This window comes from Oculina patagonica, chromosome 8 (assembly GCF_052425735.1).
Source record: "Oculina patagonica isolate OP01 chromosome 8, crgOcupat, whole genome shotgun sequence".
NCBI classification, from domain to species: Eukaryota; Metazoa; Cnidaria; class Anthozoa; order Scleractinia; family Oculinidae; genus Oculina; species Oculina patagonica.
The window spans coordinates 28,002,023-28,025,845 of NC_135765.1; the positions used below are offsets into that span (position 1 = coordinate 28,002,023).

General features: G+C 40.9%; 3 protein-coding genes across 3 annotated transcripts; 2 read left to right on the forward strand and 1 right to left on the reverse strand.

Annotated features, from left to right (window-relative positions):
• Positions 1-336: 336 nt before the first annotated feature.
• Positions 337-18,581, forward strand: LOC144664272 (uncharacterized). Its single transcript, XM_078525377.1, has 13 exons — positions 337-474; positions 1,113-1,253; positions 1,894-2,034; positions 2,678-2,818; positions 3,458-3,598; positions 4,237-4,377; positions 5,017-5,157; positions 5,797-5,937; positions 6,577-6,717; positions 7,356-7,496; positions 8,139-8,279; positions 17,460-17,577; positions 18,237-18,581. The coding sequence occupies exons 1-12, from the start codon at positions 337-339 to the stop codon at positions 17,565-17,567; spliced, it is 1,656 nt and encodes a 551-aa protein (XP_078381503.1). The 3' UTR covers positions 17,568-17,577; positions 18,237-18,581.
• Positions 18,582-20,865: 2,284 nt separating this feature from the next.
• On the reverse strand, positions 20,866-21,534 carry LOC144664273 (uncharacterized). Its single transcript, XM_078525378.1, has one exon. It carries the CDS (start codon positions 21,532-21,534, stop codon positions 20,866-20,868), a length of 669 nt encoding a protein of 222 aa, XP_078381504.1.
• Positions 21,535-22,078: 544 nt separating this feature from the next.
• LOC144664274 (uncharacterized) lies at positions 22,079-23,401 on the forward strand. The gene has a single exon (XM_078525379.1). It carries the CDS (start codon positions 22,079-22,081, stop codon positions 23,399-23,401), a length of 1,323 nt encoding a protein of 440 aa, XP_078381505.1.
• Positions 23,402-23,823: the final 422 nt, after the last annotated feature.

Sequence of the window (23,823 nt, forward strand, 5' to 3'; positions counted from 1 at the left end):
ACAACATCTCACAACCATCTGCAAAAAATTAATATTTAGAACTGAAAGGCTAGTAAATAATAAAGATGGTAATTTTTTTTAGCTCGGTGATAAATAATAAAGATTTTTTTTCAACTATGACACGAGCATGGGACAAAGAAAAATTCTGAGTACCCGACGGGAATCGAACCCATGGCTCCCAGATACCGGTTGGGCGCTCTAACTAACTGAGTTACGAGAGACTTGTGGTAAGCTGGGCCATTTACTGAAAAGTTGTATTCATTTTTTTTTTTACAGAAACAGAAATACAGCAAGATGCGTGTTACATTTGCCTTCATCTTGCTCATTTCCCTCGCAATGGCGTTTACAATAAAGAAGGAACGTCGTGAATATGAAGATGAACCGGATCGAACATCTCCAGGTTTACCACGCGATAAGCGGCAAAAATTTTTACATCGGCCAAATCCTGGCGATGAAAGTGAAGAAGATAACAGGGTAAGAGACCGCTAAGCTTTCCAATTGAGTGAAGACCTCTTACGACATGCTTTAGCCAATCACAAAACACATACTCTTGTTAAAACAATCAGGGGCGAAACTAGATTCAGTCGTGACTTTCCCGCTCTTGGCACCCGTTACAGTTTTCCCGAGCTTGGCATCCGTTACAGTTTTCCCGAGCTTGGCATCCGTTGCAGTTTTCCCGCGCTTGGCACCCTCTGCATGTATTTGCTTCGATACCTGGTTGGTTCCCTGTGTTATTTGCTTTTGTTGTGAAATGCTAAGGGGTAGGTACTTTGCGTTTTGTTTTGCGACAGTCTTCAAAAACCAGCTTTTATGACAAAGCCTAGTAGCTAGTTCGTTCGTTCGGTTTCAGTGAAGGAATTGAGCTTCACACGTCTAGGGGGTGGAGGAATGACGTTTTCGATCCTGAATTAAGTAAACACAGTAGTGTTCATAAGTTATCAGTGAGAATTCGTACCTAAAAGGCCAAATCCCCACCCTATACACACATCAATAAAATAGCATCTATGAATTCAAAGAGGAGCTTAAGGTCATTCCCCAGTACACTCTTTCTTTTTATAACAATACAGTTTTCCGACCCATGGTGAATATTCTTATTTTTCTGCCGATTTTAGGCAATGGCGTTTGGAATAGAGAAGGAACGTCGTGAATATGAAGATGAACCGGATCGAACATCTCCAGGTTTACCACGCGATAAGCGACAAAAATTTTTACATCGGCCAAATCCTGGCGATGAAAGTGAAGAAGATAACAGGGTAAGAGACCGCTAAGCTTTCCAATTGAGTGAAGACCTCTTACGACATGCTTTAGCCAATCACAAAACACATACTCTTGTTAAAACAATCAGGGGCGAAACTAGATTCAGTCGTGACTTTCCCACTCTTGGCACCCGTTACAGTTTTCCCGAGCTTGGCATCCGTTACAGTTTTCCCGCGCTTGGCATCCGTTGCAGTTTTCCCGCGCTTGGCACGCTCTGCATGTATTTGCTTCGATACCTGAGTTGGGTCCCTGTGTTATTTGCTTTTGTTGTGAAATGCTAAGGGGTAGGTACTTTGCGTTTTGTTTTGCGACAGTCTTCAAAAACCAGCTTTTATGACAAAGCCTAGTAGCTAGTTCGTTCGTTCGGTTTCAGTGAAGAAATTGAGCTTCACACGTCTAGTGAGTGGAGGAATGACGTTTTCGATCCTGACTTAAAGTAAACACAGTAGTGTTCATAAGTTATCAGTGAGAATTCGTACCTAAAAGGCCAAATCCCCACCCTATACACACATCAATAAAATAGCATCTATGAATTCAAAGAGGAGCTTAAGGTCATTCCCCAGTACACTCTTTCTTTTTATAACAATACAGTTTTCCGACCCATGCTGAATATTCTTATTTTTCTGCCGATTTTAGGCAATGGCGTTTGGAATAGAGAAGGAACGTCGTGAATATGAAGATGAACCGGATAGAACTTCTCCAGGTCTACCACGCGATAAGCGGCAAAAATTTTTACATCGGCCAAATCCTGGCGATGAAAGTGAAGAATATAACAGGGTAAGAGACCGCTAAGCTTTCCAATTGAGTGAAGACCTCTTACGACATGCTTTAGCCAATCACAAAACACATACTCTTGTTAAAACAATCAGGGGCGAAACTAGATTCAGTCGTGATTTTCCCGCTCTTGGCACCCGTTACAGTTTTCCCGAGCTTGGCATCCGTTACAGTTTTCCCGCGCTTGGCATCCGTTGCAGTTTTCCCGCGCTTGGCACCCTCTGCATGTATTTGCTTCGATACCTGGTTGGTTCCCTGTGTTATTTGCTTTTGTTGTGAAATGCTAAGGGGTAGGTACTTTGCGTTTTGTTTTGCGACAGTCTTCAAAAACCAGCTTTTATGACAAAGCCTAGTAGCTTGTTCGTTCGTTTGGTTTCAGTGAAGGAATTGAGCTTCACACGTCTAGTGAGTGGAGGAATTCCATTTTCGATCCTGAATTAAGTAAACACAGTAGTGCTCATATAAAGTTATCAGTGAGAACTCGTACCTAAAAGGCCAAAATCCCCACCCTATACACACATCAATAAAATAGCATCTATGAATTCAAAGAGGAGCTAAAGGTCATTCCCCAGTACACTCTTTTTATTTATAACAATGCAGTTTTTCCGACCCATGCTGAATATTCTAATTTTTCTGCCGATTTTAGGCAATGGCGTTTGGAATAGAGAAGGAACGTCGTGAATATGAAGATGAACCGGATCGAACATCTCCAGGTTTACCACGCGATAAGCGGCAAAAATTTTTACATCGGCCAAATCCTGGCGATGAAAGTGAAGAAGATAACAGGGTAAGAGACCGCTAAGCTTTCCAATTGAGTGAAGACCTCTTACGACATGCTTTAGCCAATCACAAAACACATACTCTTGTTAAAACAATCAGGGGCGAAACTAGATTCAGTCGTGACTTTCCCGCTCTTGGCACCCGTTACAGTTTTCCCGAGCTTGGCACCCGTTACAGTTTTCCCGCGCTTGGCATCCGTTGCAGTTTTCCCGCGCTTGGCACCCTCTGCATGTATTTGCTTCGATACCTGGTTGGTTCCCTGTGTTATTTGCTTTTGTTGTGAAATGCTAAGGGGTAGGTACTTTGCGTTTTGTTTTGCGACAGTCTTCAAAAACCAGCTTTTATGACAAAGCCTAGTAGCTAGTTCGTTCGTTCGGTTTCAGTGAAGGAATTGAGCTTCACACGTCTAGGGGGTGGAGGAATGACGTTTTCGATCCTGAATTAAGTAAACACAGTAGTGTTCATAAGTTATCAGTGAGAATTCGTACCTAAAAGGCCAAATCCCCACCCTATACACACATCAATAAAATAGCATCTATGAATTCAAAGAGGAGCTAAAGGTCATTCCCCAGTACACTCTTTTTATTTATAACAATGCAGTTTTTCCGACCCATGCTGAATATTCTAATTTTTCTGCCGATTTTAGGCAATGGCGTTTGGAATAGAGAAGAAACGTCGTGAATATGAAGATGAACCGGATCGAACATCTCCAGGTTTACCACGCGATAAGCGGCAAAAATTTTTACATCGGCCAAATCCTGGCGATGAAAGTGAAGAAGATAACAGGGTAAGAGACCGCTAAGCTTTCCAATTGAGTGAAGACCTCTTACGACATGCTTTAGCCAATCACAAAACACATACTCTTGTTAAAACAATCAGGGGCGAAACTAGATTCAGTCGTGACTTTCCCGCTCTTGGCACCCGTTACAGTTTTCCCGAGCTTGGCACCCGTTACAGTTTTCCCGCGCTTGGCATCCGTTGCAGTTTTCCCGCGCTTGGCACCCTCTGCATGTATTTGCTTCGATACCTGGTTGGTTCCCTGTGTTATTTGCTTTTGTTGTGAAATGCTAAGGGGTAGGTACTTTGCGTTTTGTTTTGCGACAGTCTTCAAAAACCAGCTTTTATGACAAAGCCTAGTAGCTAGTTCGTTCGTTCGGTTTTAGTGAAGAAATTGAGCTTCACACGTCTAGTGAGTGGAGGAATGACGTTTTCGATCCTGACTTAAGTAAACACAGTAGTGTTCATAAGTTATCAGTGAGAATTCGCACCTAAATGGCCAAATCCCCACCCTATACACACATCAATAAAATAGCATCTATGAATTCAAAGAGGAGCTTAAGGTCATTCCCCAGTACACTCTTTCTTTTTATAACAATACAGTTTTCCGACCCATGCTGAATATTCTTATTTTTCTGCCGATTTTAGGCAATGGCGTTTGGAATAGAGAAGGAACGTCGTGAATATGAAGATGAACCGGATCGAACATCTCCAGGTTTACCACGCGATAAGCGGCAAAAATTTTTACATCGGCCAAATCCTGGCGATGAAAGTGAAGAAGATAACAGGGTAAGAGACCGCTAAGCTTTCCAATTGAGTGAAGACCTCTTACGACATGCTTTAGCCAATCACAAAACACATACTCTTGTTAAAACAATCAGGGGCGAAACTAGATTCAGTCGTGACTTTCCCGCTCTTGGCACCCGTTACAGTTTTCCCGAGCTTGGCATCCGTTACAGTTTTCCCGCGCTTGGCATCCGTTGCAGTTTTCCCACGCTTGGCACCCTCTGCATGTATTTGCTTCGATACCTGGTTGGTTCCCTGTGTTATTTGCTTTTGTTGTGAAATGCTAAGGGGTAGGTACTTTGCGTTTTGTTTTGCGACAGTCTTCAAAAACCAGCTTTTATGACAAAGCCTAGTAGCTAGTTCGTTCGTTCAATTTCAGTGAAGGAATTGAGCTTCACACGTCTAGGGAGTGGAGGAATGACGTTTTCGATTCTGACTTAAAGTAAACACAGTAGTGTTCATAAGTTATCAGTGAGAATTCGTACCTAAAAGGCCAAATCCCCACCCTATACACACATCAATAAAATAGCATCTATGAATTCAAAGAGGAGCTAAAGGTCATTCCCCAGTACACTCTTTCTTTTTATAACAATACAGTTTTCCGACCCATGCTGAATATTCTTATTTTTCTGCCGATTTTAGGCAATGGCGTTTGGAATAGAGAAGGAACGTCGTGAATATGAAGATGAACCGGATCGAACATCTCCAGGTTTACCACGCGATAAGCGGCAAAAATTTTTACATCGGCCAAATCCTGGCGATGAAAGTGAAGAAGATAACAGGGTAAGAGACCGCTAAGCTTTCCAATTGAGTGAAGACCTCTTACGACATGCTTTAGCCAATCACAAAACACATACTCTTGTTAAAACAATCAGGGGCGAAACTAGATTCAGTCGTGACTTTCCCGCTCTTGGCACCCGTTACAGTTTTCCCGAGCTTGGCATCCGTTACAGTTTTCCCGCGCTTGGCATCCGTTGCAGTTTTCCCGCGCTTGGCACCCTCTGCATGTATTTGCTTCGATACCTGGTTGGTTCCCTGTGTTATTTGCTTTTGTTGTGAAATGCTAAGGGGTAGGTACTTTGCGTTTTGTTTTGCGACAGTCTTCAAAAACCAGCTTTTATGACAAAGCCTAGTAGCTAGTTCGTTCGTTCGGTTTCAGTGAAGGAATTGAGCTTCACACGTCTAGGGGGTGGAGGAATGACGTTTTCGATCCTGAATTAAGTAAACACAGTAGTGTTCATAAGTTATCAGTGAGAATTCGTACCTAAAAGGCCAAATCCCCACCCTATACACACATCAATAAAATAGCATCTATGAATTCAAAGAGGAGCTAAAGGTCATTCCCCAGTACACTCTTTTTATTTATAACAATGCAGTTTTTCCGACCCATGCTGAATATTCTAATTTTTCTGCCGATTTTAGGCAATGGCGTTTGGAATAGAGAAGGAACGTCGTGAATATGAGGATGAACCGGATCGAACATCTCCAGGTTTACCACGCGATAAGCGGCAAACATTTTTACATCGGCCAAATCCTGGCGATCAAAGTGAAGAAGATAACAGGGTAAGAGACCGCTACGGCTTTCCAATTGAGTGAAGACCTCTTACGACATGCTTTAGCCAATCACAAAACACATACTCTTGTTAAAACAATCAGGGGCGAAACTAGATTCAGTCGTGACTTTCCCGCTCTTGGCACCCGTTACAGTTTTCCCGAGCTTGGCACCCGTTACAGTTTTCCCGCGCTTGGCATCCGTTGCAGTTTTCCCGCGCTTGGCACGCTCTGCATGTATTTGCTTCGATACCTGGTTGGTTCCCTGTGTTATTTGCTTTTGCTGTGAAATACTAAGGGGTAGGTACTTTGCGTTTTGTTTTGCGACAGTCTTCAAAAACCAGCTTTTATGACAAAGCCTAGTAGCTAGTTCGTTCGTTCGGTTTCAGTGAAGGAATTGAGCTTCACACGTCTAGGGGGTGGAGGAATGACGTTTTCGATCCTGAATTAAGTAAACACAGTAGTGTTCATAAGTTATCAGTGAGAATTCGTACCTAAAACGCCAAATCCCCACCCTATACACACATCAATAAAATAGCATCTATGAATTCAAAGAGGAGCTTAAGGTCATTCCCCAGTACACTCTTTCTTTTTATAACAATACAGTTTTCCGACCCATGCTGAATATTCTTATTTTTCTGCCGATTTTAGGCAATGGCGTTTGGAATAGAGAAGGAACGTCGTGAATATGAAGATGAACCGGATCGAACATCTCCAGGTTTACCACGCGATAAGCGGCAAAAATTTTTACATCGGCCAAATCCTGGCGATGAAAGTGAAGAAGATAACAGGGTAAGAGACCGCTAAGCTTTCCAATTGAGTGAAGACCTCTTACGACATGCTTTAGCCAATCACAAAACACATACTCTTGTTAAAACAATCAGGGGCGAAACTAGATTCAGTCGTGACTTTCCCGCTCTTGGCACCCGTTACAGTTTTCCCGAGCTTGGCATCCGTTACAGTTTTCCCGCGCTTGGCATCCGTTGCTGTTTTCCCACGCTTGGCACCCTCTGCATGTATTTGCTTCGATACCTGGTTGGTTCCCTGTGTTATTTGCTTTTGTTGTGAAATGCTAAGGGGTAGGTACTTTGCGTTTTGTTTTGCGATAGTCTTCAAAAACCAGCTTTTATGACAAAGCCTAGTAGCTAGTTCGTTCGTTCGGTTTCAGTGAAGAAATTGAGCTTCACACGTCTAGTGAGTGGAGGAATGACGTTTTCGATCCTGAATTAAGTAAACACAGTAGTGTTCATAAGTTGTCAGTGAGAATTCGTACCTAAAACGCCAAATCCCCACCCTATACACACATCAATAAAATAGCATCTATGAATTCAAAGAGGAGCTTAAGGTCATTCCCCAGTACACTCTTTCTTTTTATAACAATACAGTTTTCCGACCCATGGTGAATATTCTTATTTTTCTGCCGATTTTAGGCAATGGCGTTTGGAATAGAGAAGGAACGTCGTGAATATGAAGATGAACCGGATCGAACATCTCCAGGTTTACCACGCGATAAGCGGCAAAAATTTTTACATCGGCCAAATCCTGGCGATGAAAGTGAAGAAGATAACAGGGTAAGAGACCGCTAAGCTTTCCAATTGAGTGAAGACCTCTTACGACATGCTTTAGCCAATCACAAAACACATACTCTTGTTAAAACAATCAGGGGCGAAACTAGATTCAGTCGTGACTTTCCCGCTCTTGGCACCCGTTACAGTTTTCCCGTGCTTGGCATCCGTTACAGTTTTCCCGCGCTTGGCATCCGTTGCAGTTTTCCCGCGCTTGGCACCCTCTGCAAGTATTTGCTTCGATACCTGGTTGGTTCCCTGTGTTATTTGCTTTTGTTGTGAAATGCTAAGGGGTAGGTACTTTGCGTTTTGTTTTGCGACAGTCTTCAAAAACCAGCTTTTATGACAAAGCCTAGTAGCTAGTTCGTTCGTTTGGTTTCAGTGAAGGAATTGAGCTTCACACGTCTAGTGAGTGGAGGAATTCCAGTTTCGATCCTGAATTAAGTAAACACAGTAGTGTTCATATAAAGTTATCAGTGAGAATTCGTACCTAAAAGGCCAAAATCCCCACCCTATACACACATCAATAAAATAGCATCTATGAATTCAAAGAGGAGCTAAAGGTCATTCCCCAGTACACTCTTTTTATTTATAAAAACGCAGTTTTCCGACCCATGCTGAATATTCTAATTTTTCTGCCGATTTTAGGCAATGGCGTTTGGAATAGAGAAGGAACGTCGTGAATATGAAGATGAACCGGATCGAACATCTCCAGGTTTACCACGCGACAAGCGGCAAAAATTTTTACATCGGCCAAATCCTGGCGATCAAAGTGAAGAAGATAACAGGGTAAGAGACCGCTACGGCTTTCCAATTGAGTGAAGACCTCTTACGACATGCTTTAGCCAATCACAAAACACATACTCTTGTTAAAACAATCAGGGGCGAAACTAGATTCAGTCGTGACTTTCCCGCTCTTGGCACCCGTTACAGTTTTCCCGAGCTTGGCACCCGTTACAGTATTCCCGCGCGTGGCATCCGTTGCAGTCTTTCCGCGCTTGGCACCCTCTGCATGTATTTGCTTCGATATCTTGTTGGTTCCCTGTGTTATTTGCTTTTGTTGTGAAATACTAAGGGTAAGGTAATTTGCGTTTTGTTTTGCGACAGTCTTCAAAAACCAGCTTTTATGACAAAGCCTAGTAGCTAGTTCGTTCGTTCGGTTTCAGTGAAGGAATTGAGCTTCACACGTCTAGTGAGTGGAGGAATGACGTTTTCGATCCTGAATTAAGTAAACACAGTAGTGTTCATAAGTTATCAGTGAGAATTCGTACCTAAAAGGCCAAATCCCCACCCTATACACACATCAATAAAATAGCATCTATGAATTCAAAGAGGAGCTTAAGGTCATTCCCCAGTACACTCTTTCTTTTTATAACAATACAGTTTTCCGACCCATGCTGAATATTCTAATTTTTCTGTCGATTTCCGGCAATGGCGTTTACAATAGAGAAACATAGAGAAGGAACGTCGTGAATATGAAGATGAACCGGATCGAACATCTCCAGGTTTACCACGCGATAAGCGGCAAAAATTTTTACATAGGCCAAATCCTGGCGATCAAAGTGAAGAAGATAATAGGGTAAGAGACCGCTAAGCTTTCCAATTGAGTGAAGACTTCTTACGACATGCTTTAGCCAATCACAAAACACATACTCTTGTTAAAACAATCAGGGGCGAAACTAGATTCAGTCGTGACTTTCCCGCTCTTGGCACCCGTTACAGTTTTCCCGAGCTTGGCATCCGTTACAGTTTTCCCGCGCTTGGCATCCTTTGCAGTTTTCCCGCGCTTGGCACACTCTGCATGTATTTGCTTCGATATCTTGTTGGTTCCCTGTGTTATTTGCTTTTGTTGTGAAATACTAAGGGTAAGGTAATTTGCGTTTTGTTTTGCGACAGTCTTCAAAAACCAGCTTTTATGACAAAGCCTAGTAGCTAGTTCGTTCGTTCGGTTTCAGTGAAGGAATTGAGCTTCACACGTCTAGTGAGTGGAGGAATGACGTTTTCGATCCTGAATTAAGTAAACACAGTAGTGTTCATAAGTTATCAGTGAGAATTCGTACCTAAAAGGCCAAATCCCCACCCTATACACACATCAATAAAATAGCATCTATGAATTCAAAGAGGAGCTTAAGGTCATTCCCCAGTACACTCTTTCTTTTTATAACAATACAGTTTTCCGACCCATGCTGAATATTCTAATTTTTCTGTCGATTTCCGGCAATGGCGTTTACAATAGAGAAACATAGAGAAGGAACGTCGTGAATATGAAGATGAACCGGATCGAACATCTCCAGGTTTACCACGCGATAAGCGGCAAAAATTTTTACATAGGCCAAATCCTGGCGATCAAAGTGAAGAAGATAATAGGGTAAGAGACCGCTAAGCTTTCCAATTGAGTGAAGACTTCTTACGACATGCTTTAGCCAATCACAAAACACATACTCTTGTTAAAACAATCAGGGGCGAAACTAGATTCAGTCGTGACTTTCCCGCTCTTGGCACCCGTTACAGTTTTCCCGAGCTTGGCATCCGTTACAGTTTTCCCGCGCTTGGCATCCTTTGCAGTTTTCCCGCGCTTGGCACACTCTGCATGTATTTGCTTCGATATCTGGTTGGTTCCCTGTGTTATTTGCTTTTGTTGTGAAATGCTAAGGGGTAGGTACTTTGCGTTTTGTTTTGTGACAGTCTTCAAAAACCAGCTTTTATGACAAAGCCTAGTAGCTAGTTCGTTCGTTCGGTTTTAGTGAAGGAATTGAGCTTTACACGTCTAGTGAGTGGAGGAATGACGTTTTCGATCCTGAATTAAGTTAACACAGTAGTGTTCATAAGTTATCAGTGAGAATTCGTACCTAAAACGCCAAATCCCCACCCTATACACACATCAATAAAATAGCATCTATGAATTCAAAGAGGAGCTTAAGGTCATTCCCCAGTACACTCTTTCTTTTTATAACAATACAGTTTTCCGACCCATGGTGAATATTCTTATTTTTCTGCCGATTTTAGGCTGAAAATATTCTTATGAACATTCGTAGAAAAGACCGTTTGACATTTCCGTTTTAGCAAGTATTTAGTGTTCCGCGGTGTCCAGATCTGTTTCGTGTTACATTGTGCACTTGTACCATTACTTTTCGTTGCAGCCTGGCCGTTTTGGCTTTAAACAAAGCATTCATTACAACAAGGTGATGTTGCTCCTAAATGCTGGTTCTCATATGATCGCCCCGATCGTCTCTGTCGCTTCTGTCGTTTGCAAAGTCTGAGGTGATTGGAGCAAGCAATCTTTTTGAAGCGACAGAAGCGACAGAGACGATCGAGACGATCATATGAGAACCAGGCTTAAACGAGCATGGGTACTCCCCCCGCCATTTTTATAAGAACAAGAACATTGAGAAGCTTGAGAAGCTTAAAATCGGGCGCTTTGCCTTGAAAGGCAGGGTTCAGTACAGCAGAAACCACGAAGCAGTTACTTAAGTTAAGCACTCAGTCCGACTGTGTTTGTGTAAGTCACAGGGCTTGCATGAGCTGTATTAGTGTGCATAATATAATATCTAGAACGTTGTCGAGATTGCATTATTACTTAAAGACATGATGGTTTCAATTTATAAATGTATCTCACACAATACAAATAAACGATTGAAGTAGACGAATAGACAATGTAAAGTTTTAAGACTTAGCAAAGTGCAGTGTATTGGTAATACTGTAAGGTGCGGTTTCACCTGAAGGTCGTGTGCTTTTCGGTATTTTCCAGGCATTGCACTTTGATGGGACAGTACTACAACTGTTTACCGGGGAACTACTATTGTCAAGAAAATGATCACAACTTGTTGATGAATGATTGAACATTTGTTTCATACCATTACTGTAATAGCAATTGATGAAGGCTTTTAGTCCTGAACCAAAGTATAAGGACTGGGAAATACTGAAACCCATTATCAGCCACCTTAAACGGAAATATCTTGTTGGTGTTTCAAGGAATCCAAGGAAACTTCACTCATCCCATGTATCTATGTATTGCGGTATTTTGTAATTTTTTGAGTGATTTTTGGGGATGTTTGGCAGGTGATAGTTTTTTTAAAAGAATTAGTAAAATTTAGACAACTAAGAAATATTGAAAATTTAATGTGAATTTAACATTGGAATTTGAAGTTAGAAATTGGCAGACGGACACCAAACAGCCCCGTGACATCCTGGAGTGTTTTTGCATGGGGGTCAACTGTGTGATGATGTTTCCATTTTTTTCTTCAATCTCCACTGATAAAGAACTGTTGTTGGTGTTATGTTGGTGTTATCACATGTCAAGCCTTTAACAAGGTATGAAAGAACACAAGGATTTAAATTATTCTGGTGCTCAATTTTTGCGTAACTAAAATTAATGTTACTCAAATTCCTGATGGATTCTGTCTTAAACTGTTACGAGCTTAGTATTTCCAAATTATTGCATGTCAATGTAAGGCAAGACAAGACATGCCTTGGTTCTTATGTAATTCTCTTAAAAACACATAAGATATTGACTATAATTTTGTCTGTGCTATGGCAATTCACAGTGGGGTGGTCTTGATGTGTCTTTAACTTGTAGACTGGACTGGACTAGTAAAACGCGGACTAGTAAAACGCGGACTTGTAAAACGCCTCTAGACACTTCGAATTCCTTGGCCACAATCATCTTACGGCTCTCTTCAATACATAATGTCTCAAAAAAACAGTAACCTCAGAAAGAAGTCAGAAGCAAATAAGGTCGAAAGACCGAATTTGAACATATAACGGCAAATGTTCTAATGTCACGAACGTAGGAGTCGTGTAGGCCCGTCACCTTTATTTACCACATACTGCCCCCAAATTAAAACAGTACCCTCAGAAAGAAGTCAGAAGCAAATAAGGTCGAAAGACCGAATTTAAACATTTAACGGCAAATATTCTAATGTCACGAACGTAGGAGTCGTGTAGGCCCGTCACCTTTATTTACGATTGACTGTTGATTTCTGGACGGGCCCCGTTCTACCTCGTGCGAGCAATAAAAACGACTGCACTCAACAGACGTCAAGTAGTGGAAAGAAAGAAACATATGCACACAACTCATAGCATCAATCCCGTTGTTTTAGTAGGGGTTTGCAGAACGAACATGTGCTATACTGCAAAAACATCTCCACGCTAAAACAGACCATAGAGTGCTCAAAAAAGCTAGAAATATGCCGTCGAAGAAACACACAAGAGCTTCAAACACAAATTGTTTCGCTCGCTAAACCGTTTAGTTTTATCCGATTTACAAGCGCTTGTTTTACAAGTCCGCGCTCTACAAGTCCGTGCTTAACAAGCCCTCGTTTTACAAGTCCGCGTTTTACAAGTCCGCGTTTTACTAGTCCGCGTTTTACTAGTCCGCCTTTTACAAGTCCGCGTTTTACCTGAGTCCGCGTTTTACTAGTCCGCGTTTTACAAGTCCGCGTTTTACTAGTCCGCGTTATACTAGTCCGCGTTTTACAATTCCGCGTTTTACTAGTCCGCGTTTTACTAGTCCAGTCCAGTCCACAAAATATGCCAAAACTCCCCGCCCTCTAAAGATAAGTCCTTGACGGTTCTTGTCGTTTTTCGGTGCCTATATAATCATCTTCGGCATCTTTCTCATCCACCTCTCGTTCTGTCCTGTGTCTGTCATCACACGAAAGAAAAGCTGATTCTCAAAAAATCTGCCACAAAAGGAAATTGACAAAAACAATATGAAAACCATATATCGAAAGTTTCTTATTCTAAAATTTTATCATACGTCTTAATTCAGAGCTACAAAGAAGTTCCTCCTTTTGAGTTATTGATACTGTTCTTACAGTACCTCTTTCCACCATAGGCGTACGGGCACCTTCGGACCTGGGGGGGCGGAGACCTTGTTGCCCGAAAAAAAATGGCATGGGTTGAAAGTCTAATAAACAGGCATACGAAATGGACAACAGAACGTGCGTTAAAATAGTTGTGTACAAACCTTGCCTGCTTGCTTAAAGGAAACGATAGTTCTTAAATTAATCTCGTGGCTTTACCCGAAGATGTCAATGCACTGAATCCTTTTTCTTCGGAAATATTTTATTTATTCACTTTAGTTCAGCAAAAATAAAAGTATTTATGGGAGGCAATTTACATTGTTTTCCCCCACTTGAAAGTTATTTAAAATGTGTGAAACATTCAGGGATGAATGGATTGAAACATATTGTTGAAAGTTTTGAGCTCATTTGAGTCAAAAGCATAAGCTTAATTCGCAGCTTTGTTTCAAGGTCTTAAACTGGGTCCACCGCGCGCAAACGTTCAAGCTATGGAAAAGCTGATTGTAGCTGAATCATGCAGAATTTCCGAGAAAATCGAACATGATTATAGCAATTGGCAAGAGGAAACGAAAGCAGATAAATGAGAAATTTGGACTTTTGAACCACAAAGTTCGGTATATTTCCAATACTTTTTCTGTTGATATAATTGGTTTTGATTGTAATTTTGAGATTTGTCTGCATATTTTCTATTTTTTTCTCTGGCTTGTTGCCCGAATTCTTAGCATTTTGCCCGAAAAATTTTGGCACTAGGGGGGCTGCAGCCCCCCTCGCCCCCCCGCCTCGTACGCCTATGCTTTCCACTAGCGAAATTTTACAAAATTCCTTCGCGGCGAAAAGGTAGCGCGAATCCAGAACAGACTCCAATCGAGAGTGGGTTAATTCTAGATTACTATTAATTAACTATTACAACATTCATTTTTAAAATAGTTTCCCAAGCCGACTAAGCTAACTAAACGTCGAGTGTATCTTTCAGTAAACAAAACATGCCGTTGTGACGCCGGAAATCCAGCTCACGCATACTATACCCCGTGACTCACGCAAACCTCCGACTTACGTGCTACTACAGTCATTCCTTTCTAAACATTTTTTTTTTGACCACCACCGTACCTTTCTACCCAAAAAACTCATGAAACCGCCCGGTTTTAACCTGTTTTAACCTTTCAGAAATTAGAGCGTTCGAAACTAAATAAGATCCGTAATCACAAACAACATACAGCCGTTTACCAGCACTCTTTAAAACTCCTGAAACCCTTCAAAATCAGGCAAAATAAATCTTTGAAATAACCTTTATCAAAGTTTCTAATTTTTTATTCAGTTCTATAAAATGCCTTTCATACACTACTGTCAAACAAAAATTTCAATTTCCTCAAAGTTTCAAGACAAAAGAATAACAAATATTTCGTGCACAATGTAATTTGATTAAGCCAATATTATCACGTCTAAAAATACTTCAAGCAATTCAGTGAAAACCCGTTTTTTTTTTTTTTCGTATCAACGAAAACCACTTTCGAATAATCAATACATGAAAATAACAATAAGATCAAAAGGAAGAAAGGAACCTTTCTAATTATTTGAAGACTTTCAAAGCCGTGATATTATGCATCCAATCCGCGATAAAATTTAATTACAACAAAATCCAAGTTCTCATTTTGAATTCCATTTTTTTCAGTTGATACCTTTATCCAACTTGTGAAAAATTCCATTCAAGTTCCTATTAATACTGTACATTCCCAATGTTTTGCTCAGGTCTTCAGAAGCGTCTTACTAACCAAATCTAAAATAATTCCAAAACATGCTGTACAAACATTCTACTCTTTGTGACAAACGACTTGACGACCAATTGTTCAGAAATGAAAATCGACACAGTTCTTGCTAAATAAAAAAAAAGTTTTACGGCGGAGTCAGGCTCAAAAAATATACCGCAAGATCACACCCCCATTCATAGTCAGAAACCAGCAAACCATCTAGTTTGCTAAAAAAAAAAAACACTGCGTGACATCAATGACGTTACCTTTTTCATTTACAAAAATAACTTTAACTTGTCAAAGTAAGTGCAATTTCACAATGGTGAATATCAGTACAGTATGGGGCCCAGTTCTCGGCCACTTTGTGTTTAACGCGTTTTTTCACACTCCAGTTGAATCAAAAGAAAAAGGTATTTCCTTCAAACGATAGACTGATTCATGTGCTTTAAGTATCTTGAGTTTGATCGTTCAATTCGATATAGAAAGCTCACACGTCGAGTTTACGCGGAGGTAGGTGAATTTGCATTCCCAAAAAAGTTGTTTGTTTACGGCTCCAAATTCATGGATGTAGTTAAATTCGTATTTTATCCAAAAGCCCCCACCATACGAGCTAATTTTTGGCATGTGAAACGTAGAATAATTCAGCTTTCTGCTTTAGTTAACTTTTCGTTGAACCGTTGTATTTTTTGGTCTTAATTTACTTCGAAATTTTTTCTTGCGACGTTTGCGTATTTGCCAGTTCTCGGCCACCCTGCTCGCTATCACAGCTTAGCGCTTGGTTTTTAATATAATTTCATCTGCTGCTGCCAGAATGAAAGAAATAAATGTTTTAAAAATAAAGTTCAATCTTATCTCTAAGTTTTGAGCTGACTCTTGTCTTGTCTATTATTTCTACAACACCTAAATCTTTCAAGACCTTTTCACTGCAAAATAAACCATCTAAATGCACGGGTCACACAATGCGGTTTTGCCAGAACCTGCACATAGGCAACTAGGCGCGTTAAAATCCTTCTTTTCTAAAGTAAAACAAAGCATCATAAAAATAATTTGGGATCGATATAGTATAAATAGGTTTACAGAGTGATTTTATGACTGCGAAAATTAATTGAGCATTTTTTACAGATAATTACGGACAAGCTTTTTAGTGGCCGAGAACTGGGCCAAGGTTGCCGAGAACTGGGCCCACAAATGGAGCTTTTATTTTTATTATTGCTCGGGCAAATTAATTTTTGACCAGTCGATAGCTTTACACCAAAAAGCTGAATAATGTAGCTAGCTCTGGGAGAAATTTTAAGTTCCTGCAGTTCTTCTGAGGTAAGAAATACAAGTTTACGTCAAAAGTGGCCGAGAACTGGGCCAAGGTGGCCGAGAACTGGGCCCACAAATGGAGCTTTTATTTTTATTATTGCTCGGGCAAATTAATTTTTGACCAGTCGATAGCTTTACACCAAAAAGCTGAATAATGTAGCTAGCTCTGGGAGAAATTTCAAGTTCCTGCGGTTCTTCTGAGGTAAGAAATACAAGTTTACGTCAAAAGTGGCCGAGAACTGGGCCAAGGTGGCCGAGAACTGGGCCCACAAATGGAGCTTTTATTTTTATTATTGCTCGGGCAAATTAATTTTTGACCGGTCGATAGCTTTACACCAAAAAGCTGAATAATGTAGCTAGCTCTGGGAGAAATTTCAAGTTCCTGCGGTTCTTCTGAGGTAAGAAATACAAGTTTACGTCAAAAGTGGCCGAGAACTGGGCCAAGGTGGCCGAGAACTGGGCCCACAAATGGAGCTTTTATTTTTATTATTGCTTGGGCAAATTAATTTTTGACCGGTCGATAGCTTTACACCAAAAAGCTGAATAATGTAGCTAGCTCTGGGAGAAATTTTAAGTTCCTGCGATTCTTCTGAGGTAAGAAATACAAGTTTACGTCAAAAGTGGCCGAGAACTGGGCCCCATACTGTACTTTGCCCCGTAAGCTTTTTTCTCTGTCCTTCCGCCGAAGCAAAAAAACACAACCTGATTACACATTAACCCAAAAGTCGACCAAGTGTGCCTGCAACGATTTCCTGTCAAAACTAAAATGAAACCCATTGCGGTATGCGTCACCCGTAGCGGTTTTGTAGCAACCCCGAGCTATCCCCGTCTTTTTGGCTGCGCCAGGAGACTACGCTCTAGGACGACCAAAGGGTAAACCTTAAATCGGCCACGCCCGATTAATAAAAATATCAGTGCAGGTTCTATTTCAGTGGAATTACCCTTACTTAAATATATTGTTTTTCATTTTCTGCCCGAGTTGGTCGAGTCATTTCTAACTTTGTTCATTGTACGGCTTACTAGCTGTGGTAGGCAGATAAAATCATCACCTTCATAAATTCCTGCATAATAATCGATACTTCTTTAATTTTTTTTAATCATTTCTTTTTCAGGTGGAAAGCCTCAAGAAACGAATCTTTGGTCAAAATCAAGATTATTGCTGCACACATATCTGTTTTGTTACTCCTCCAGACTGCTTCACAAACCTCTACGGGAAGTAAATAATCCTCGGTAAGCAAAATAAATCTGTCATGGATGTTATTTCGTTGATTTCTATTGCATCAAATTCACATGAGGAAGTCAGAATACTTCTTTCCCAGTGCCTCTTCCTTGCTTATAATCTTGAACTTGTAGGAGCGCAAGCAAAAGCAATGAGGGCTATTTACCGATTTAACCAAAACCGGGAAATTTCAGTTGAACAGCAAATTTCCAATAAAATCAGTTGGAAATTGTGGACTACGTTTTAAGGTTTTCCTTTCGTTAACGGTTGGTTTGAACTGTCTGCAAAATTTGTACCATTTGTTTATTTCTCTCATTTCACAAGATACCGAATTACAAACAGTAAGCATGACATCCCAATAGGAGTACGGTACCATTCATACTGGATGGGATGTTTGTGCAACACAGACTACAGACTACCCACCATCACCTCAACGCCCCCCCCCCCCCCCCTTTACCACCACCACCACCGCCCCGGCCACCTCTTATCAGCTCCTCAGGTTTCCCAAGATCGCAGCTAAGTGTCTGTCTTACAAACATATGACACAAGAGCTTGAGGACCGCTCCCGGTCATCGTAAATTGTTATTCCGAGGGTTTCCTCATTGAATTACGGAATTGATGACCATATAACTGATGCCTGATTGTTGTTTATACTTGTACTGTTTTGCAGAAGAGGATGCAAGATTTCGCTCCGGTTACTGAAGCATTTAAAGGAGTCAAGAGATGATCCTCTCTTGTAGGAGTTTAACTAGGCAGCAGGCATACTAAACTCACTCTTTGTATTCTAGTTATAAGCTTTGGATGTTGTCCCTTTTTAGTAGCATCATAGAGATTATAATATACCTTCCGCATTCTTGCGCTTTTTACACACTTTATAATAGGTCGACGGTATAGGCCGACGCGGAATTTTCTTCTATCCGTGTTGATGCCGTGGGTCGGCGAAAACTAGGATTTTTATAGTGCACGACTTTTACAGTAGTTTTATGTCGTATTTGAACTTTTGTATTTGTAATAAGCTAGTAAATTGAATTAAAATAAACCACTGCGTGTAACGTTAAAAAAAAATGATTTGTTTATTTCCTATTTTTTGTCTTCGTTGTTGTTTGTCTTTGCCGTCGGGGAATTTGAATTGATACCGCTAGAGGAGAACAATCTTTATTTTACCCGTAAAAGATAACATTTTAAAGCAGGCAAACAAATGCTCTGATTGATATAAACTACCAACGCAGTATGAAGGCGTGTTTCAAACTATTTCGTAATATACAACCCCTAAAGATGTCTTAATGGGTTAAACGGCATTGACGTTTTCAACTGAACAACCGAAATCATACCAAATCTTCAACTTGCGCCTCGTGCTTCTCTATGCACTTCTCGAATTTAACCCCCAAAGTAACAACAAGCATTCTCGCCTCGTTGAGATAGGAACGCCTGGGTTGGTATCTTTCAAAACCCTTTTGAAAATTTGAATAAAAAACGTTGCAGTGTTTGTCTCCTCATGACCGAGTCCAAAGTTTTCCGCTTGTCGCTTGATTTACATGAATTCGATCAAACGGTCTGAACGGCACGCGACCTCTGTGTCGTTCGAATACCGATCCTTTGTCATCATCTCGATAAAAACTAAGAATAAATTTGACCACGCCCCACTCGACGCTATCACGGAGTTCAACATGTGCCTGGTACGACCCTGGTACCTTTCGCATATAATATCAGTTATTACTATTCATTCAAAATATTTCTGTGTTTCTGATTGGCTTTCGATCCCCGGCTAATTCCAGCTATTCGGCTAGCGCCGACCAAATTTGGAAGAAATTCCAATTATTGGATCGCAACCGTTCAATATCAAAAATTATTGGATCGCAACCTCGTTCCCAAGAAAAGTGTGAACTCTCGAGTATTATTTTTTCTTTACCCTTCGGATTCTCTTTATCGAATACTTTGGCAGTATCTCTGGAAAGATAACGCAAAAGACAACACTTTAGAACTCACGTAGGTAATCAACCAAATCGATAACTGATATATTAATCGACAAAATCGATAGAAATTGGCTAAAGATATCGGAGATCGATAAAAATCAATAAAAGGATTTGTTGTTAGTAATTGACGATTATCGATTTATCGATTAGTACGCTTTTAACGATAGGATTTATTTTATTTAAACTATTCTAATCTTGACAATTTGCATAAGTTCTGGCAAGTTTGCTACTGTAGTGCGTAAAAACTGGGTCTATTTCCGAATACTCAATCAAAATAAACACCATTTAAGCGTTAAATAAAGTTGCAGAAGTTGTTTATAAAAAAATCAAATATTTGGCATAATAACGGCTCATTCCATAAAGCAGTCGAAGTTAGTAGTTTTAATAAAAGTGTTAAAAGTTCAACTGAGGCCTTACACTACTGCGTTAAAAAGTTTTAAAAAGTTTTAAGATCCAAGCTTTCGCCGATCTACGGCATCATCAGGGATAATAAGAAATATTCCGCGCGAGACTTATATACAGATGTAAAATAAAACGTGAGAAAAGCGAAAGAATGTGGGCGGTAAATGTAAATGCTAATTAATAAGATACAAATATGAATAAAAATGAAAATGTGGTCTAACGAGCGAGTGTCAAAGTACAAAGAGTCTCTAGATATGTCAAAATAAGTATTAGAATAACAAGTCCGCGAATTCACTGCACTCTTCTCGTGAGTTGAGGGCAGGTTTGTAGTTCCATATATAAAAAGCTTCAAACAGTCGTAGATTTGCGGGGTCGTTTTCTAGTACAATGGTCTTGATTTCGATGCCTTTGTGGACTTTGTTTTGGCACTTTGAAATGTGCTTCTTCACGGAGGAATTGTCATTGTTCAGGTGTTCTCTTACTCGATCGTGGATAAAGCGTGTAGTGCTCCCGATGTAATATTGGTTGCAATTGTTACACGTGATTTGGTAAACAGCGTTGCGTAATAAGCACAAGTTGGTGTTGGAGACAGGGCAGTTGGCCCTCGTACATGTCCGTTCCGTTTTGCTCTGAGAGAGAGCTCGTCTAAGCGTGTATGATTTGTGCGCGACCCGTACTGGTATACCCTCTTTCCGGAAAATGTTAGTGATCTTGTAATTAAGGCGTTCGGAGACATAGGGGATTTTCAGGTAAGACCATTCTGTGTTGGTAGGTCGAGGGTCTTTTTTATGCTTCTGAGAGTGTTTAGTTTTGTTTATAGTGCTTTCAGGATACCCGTTAAGACGGAGGACGTCGTCGAACATGTTTTGATGTTTTTTGGCGGTCGTTTTTGTGGAACATTTATCGTCGATACGTTTCCGCTCATTACGAATGAAGTTGATCTTTGGTTTTTCCGGGATTGCTGATTGTTGATGAACAAATAGTGGTTTCTTTGCTGTTTTTTTTTTTGTAGAATTCAAAAGAGCTTTTGCCGTCTTTGGAGATGGTGACATTGAAATCAAGTAGTGATAGAGAGAAGCCATTGGGTGTTGTTTCTGGTTTCTCAATTTCAAATTTCAATTTAGGGTGCAGATTGTTCATTGCATAGTGGAATTGGTCTGCCATTTCCTCGCCAGTTGTCTGGAGATAAATGTCGTCAACATATCTCCGGTAGGGGCTTATAGATAAGTGCGAAGAGAGGGCGATGGTTTCCAGTCGGTCCATGAACAGGATGGCCAGAATGCCTGAGATGTTGGAACCCATAGGCAGACCTTCTTTTTGGCGGTAAACTTGACCATTGAAGGAGAAGTACATGTTGTCTAGCGTGACTGTGAGAAGGTCTGATATGTCTTGTTTGGTGAGGCGGAGTATTGGGGCGTGAATTCTGTCGGTGGCGTTGGTAATGGCTTCTTGTATGGGTATTGAAGTGTACAAGGATACCACATCGAGGCTGCATGGATATGGTAGTGTTTTATTGGTGGTGAAATCGCCGACTTGGATGCACTTGATGAGCTCGAGGCTGTTTTCTAGATGCGCTGGAACGTCCTTCAGCATTGGTTTAAGGGCGTTGGCGAGCAGCCACGAGAGGCGCTGTGTTGGTCCATTGGTGTTAGATACAATGGGTCGTATTTTAATGGCTGGACCAGTTTTGTGGGTTTTGATGAGGTGGTCTTAACCAGGACAAATTCGGCTTGGCCCAAGCCTAGTTTAAATAATCTTTCGATGTTGTCCTTCAGTAGCATGTTCAATAAAAGTGTTAAAAGTTCAACTGAGGCCTTACACTACTGCGTTAAAAAGTTTTAAAAAGTTTTAAGATCCAAGCTTTCGCCGATCTACGGCATCATCAGGGATAATAAGAAATATTGTAAACTCTACTTGTAACAAAGTAAACTCTACTTGGAAAAACGTCTGCCTACAGAACCAGTTCCCCCCTTTTGTCCGAAAGAGCTTCATCGCCACAAACACTGACCTCCCCAGGTTCTACCACCTCATCAAAACCCACAAAACTGGTCCAGTCATTAAAATACGACCCATTGTATCTAACACCAATGGACCAACACAGCGCCTCTCGTGGCTGCTCGCCAACGCCCTTAAACCAATGCTGAAGGACGTTCCAGCGCATCTAGAAAACAGCCTCGAGCTCATCAAGTGCATCCAAGTCGGCGATTTCACCACCAATAAAACACTACCATATCCATGCAGCCTCGATGTGGTATCCTTGTACACTTCAATACCCATACAAGAAGCCATTACCAACGCCACCGACAGAATTCACGCCCCAATACTCCGCCTCACCAAACAAGACATATCAGACCTTCTCACAGTCACGCTAGACAACATGTACTTCTCCTTCAATGGTCAAGTTTACCGCCAAAAAGAAGGTCTGCCTATGGGTTCCAACATCTCAGGCATTCTGGCCATCCTGTTCATGGACCGACTGGAAACCATCGCCCTCTCTTCGCACTTATCTATAAGCCCCTACCGGAGATATGTTGACGACATTTATCTCCAGACAACTGGCGAGGAAATGGCAGACCAATTCCACTATGCAATGAACAATCTGCACCCTAAATTGAAATTTGAAATTGAGAAACCAGAAACAACACCCAATGGCTTCTCTCTATCACTACTTGATTTCAATGTCACCATCTCCAAAGACGGCAAAAGCTCTTTTGAATTCTACAAAAAAAAAACAGCAAAGAAACCACTATTTGTTCATCAACAATCAGCAATCCCGGAAAAACCAAAGATCAACTTCATTCGTAATGAGCGGAAACGTATCGACGATAAATGTTCCACAAAAACGACCGCCAAAAAACATCAAAACATGTTCGACGACGTCCTCCGTCTTAACGGGTATCCTGAAAGCACTATAAACAAAACTAAACACTCTCAGAAGCATAAAAAAGACCCTCGACCTACCAACACAGAATGGTCTTACCTGAAAATCCCCTATGTCTCCGAACGCCTTAATTACAAGATCACTAACATTTTCCGGAAAGAGGGTATACCAGTACGGGTCGCGCACAAATCATACACGCTTAGACGAGCTCTCTCTCAGAGCAAAACGGAACGGACATGTACGAGGGCCAACTGCCCTGTCTCCAACACCAACTTGTGCTTATTACGCAACGCTGTTTACCAAATCACGTGTAACAATTGCAACCAATATTACATCGGGAGCACTACACGCTTTATCCACGATCGAGTAAGAGAACACCTGAACAATGACAATTCCTCCGTGAAGAAGCACATTTCAAAGTGCCAAAACAAAGTCCACAAAGGCATCGAAATCAAGACCATTGTACTAGAAAACGACCCCGCAAATCTACGACTGTTTGAAGCTTTTTATATACGGAACTACAAACCTGCCCTCAACTCACGAGAAGAGTGCAGTGAATTCGCGGACTTGTTATTCTAATACTTATTTTAACATATCTAGAGACTCTTTGTACTTTGACACTCGCTCGTTAGACCACATTTTCATTTTTATTCATATTTGTATCTTATTAATTAGCATTTACATTTACCGCCCACATTCTTTCGCTTTTCTCACGTTTTATTTTACATCTGTATATAAGTCTCGCGCGGAATATTTCTTATTATCCCTGATGATGCCGTAGATCGGCGAAAGCTTGGATCTTAAAACTTTTTAAAACTTTTTAACGCAGTAGTGTAAGGCCTCAGTTGAACTTTTAACACTTTTATTGAACATGCTACTGAAGGACAACATCCAAAGATTATTTAGTAGTTTTAATGTTCTGTGCTGCTTCGTAGACTGTTCGCGTTCGCGTTTGCGTTTTTTGCGTTTGCGTTTGCGTTTTTTTGGATAATGATCAATAA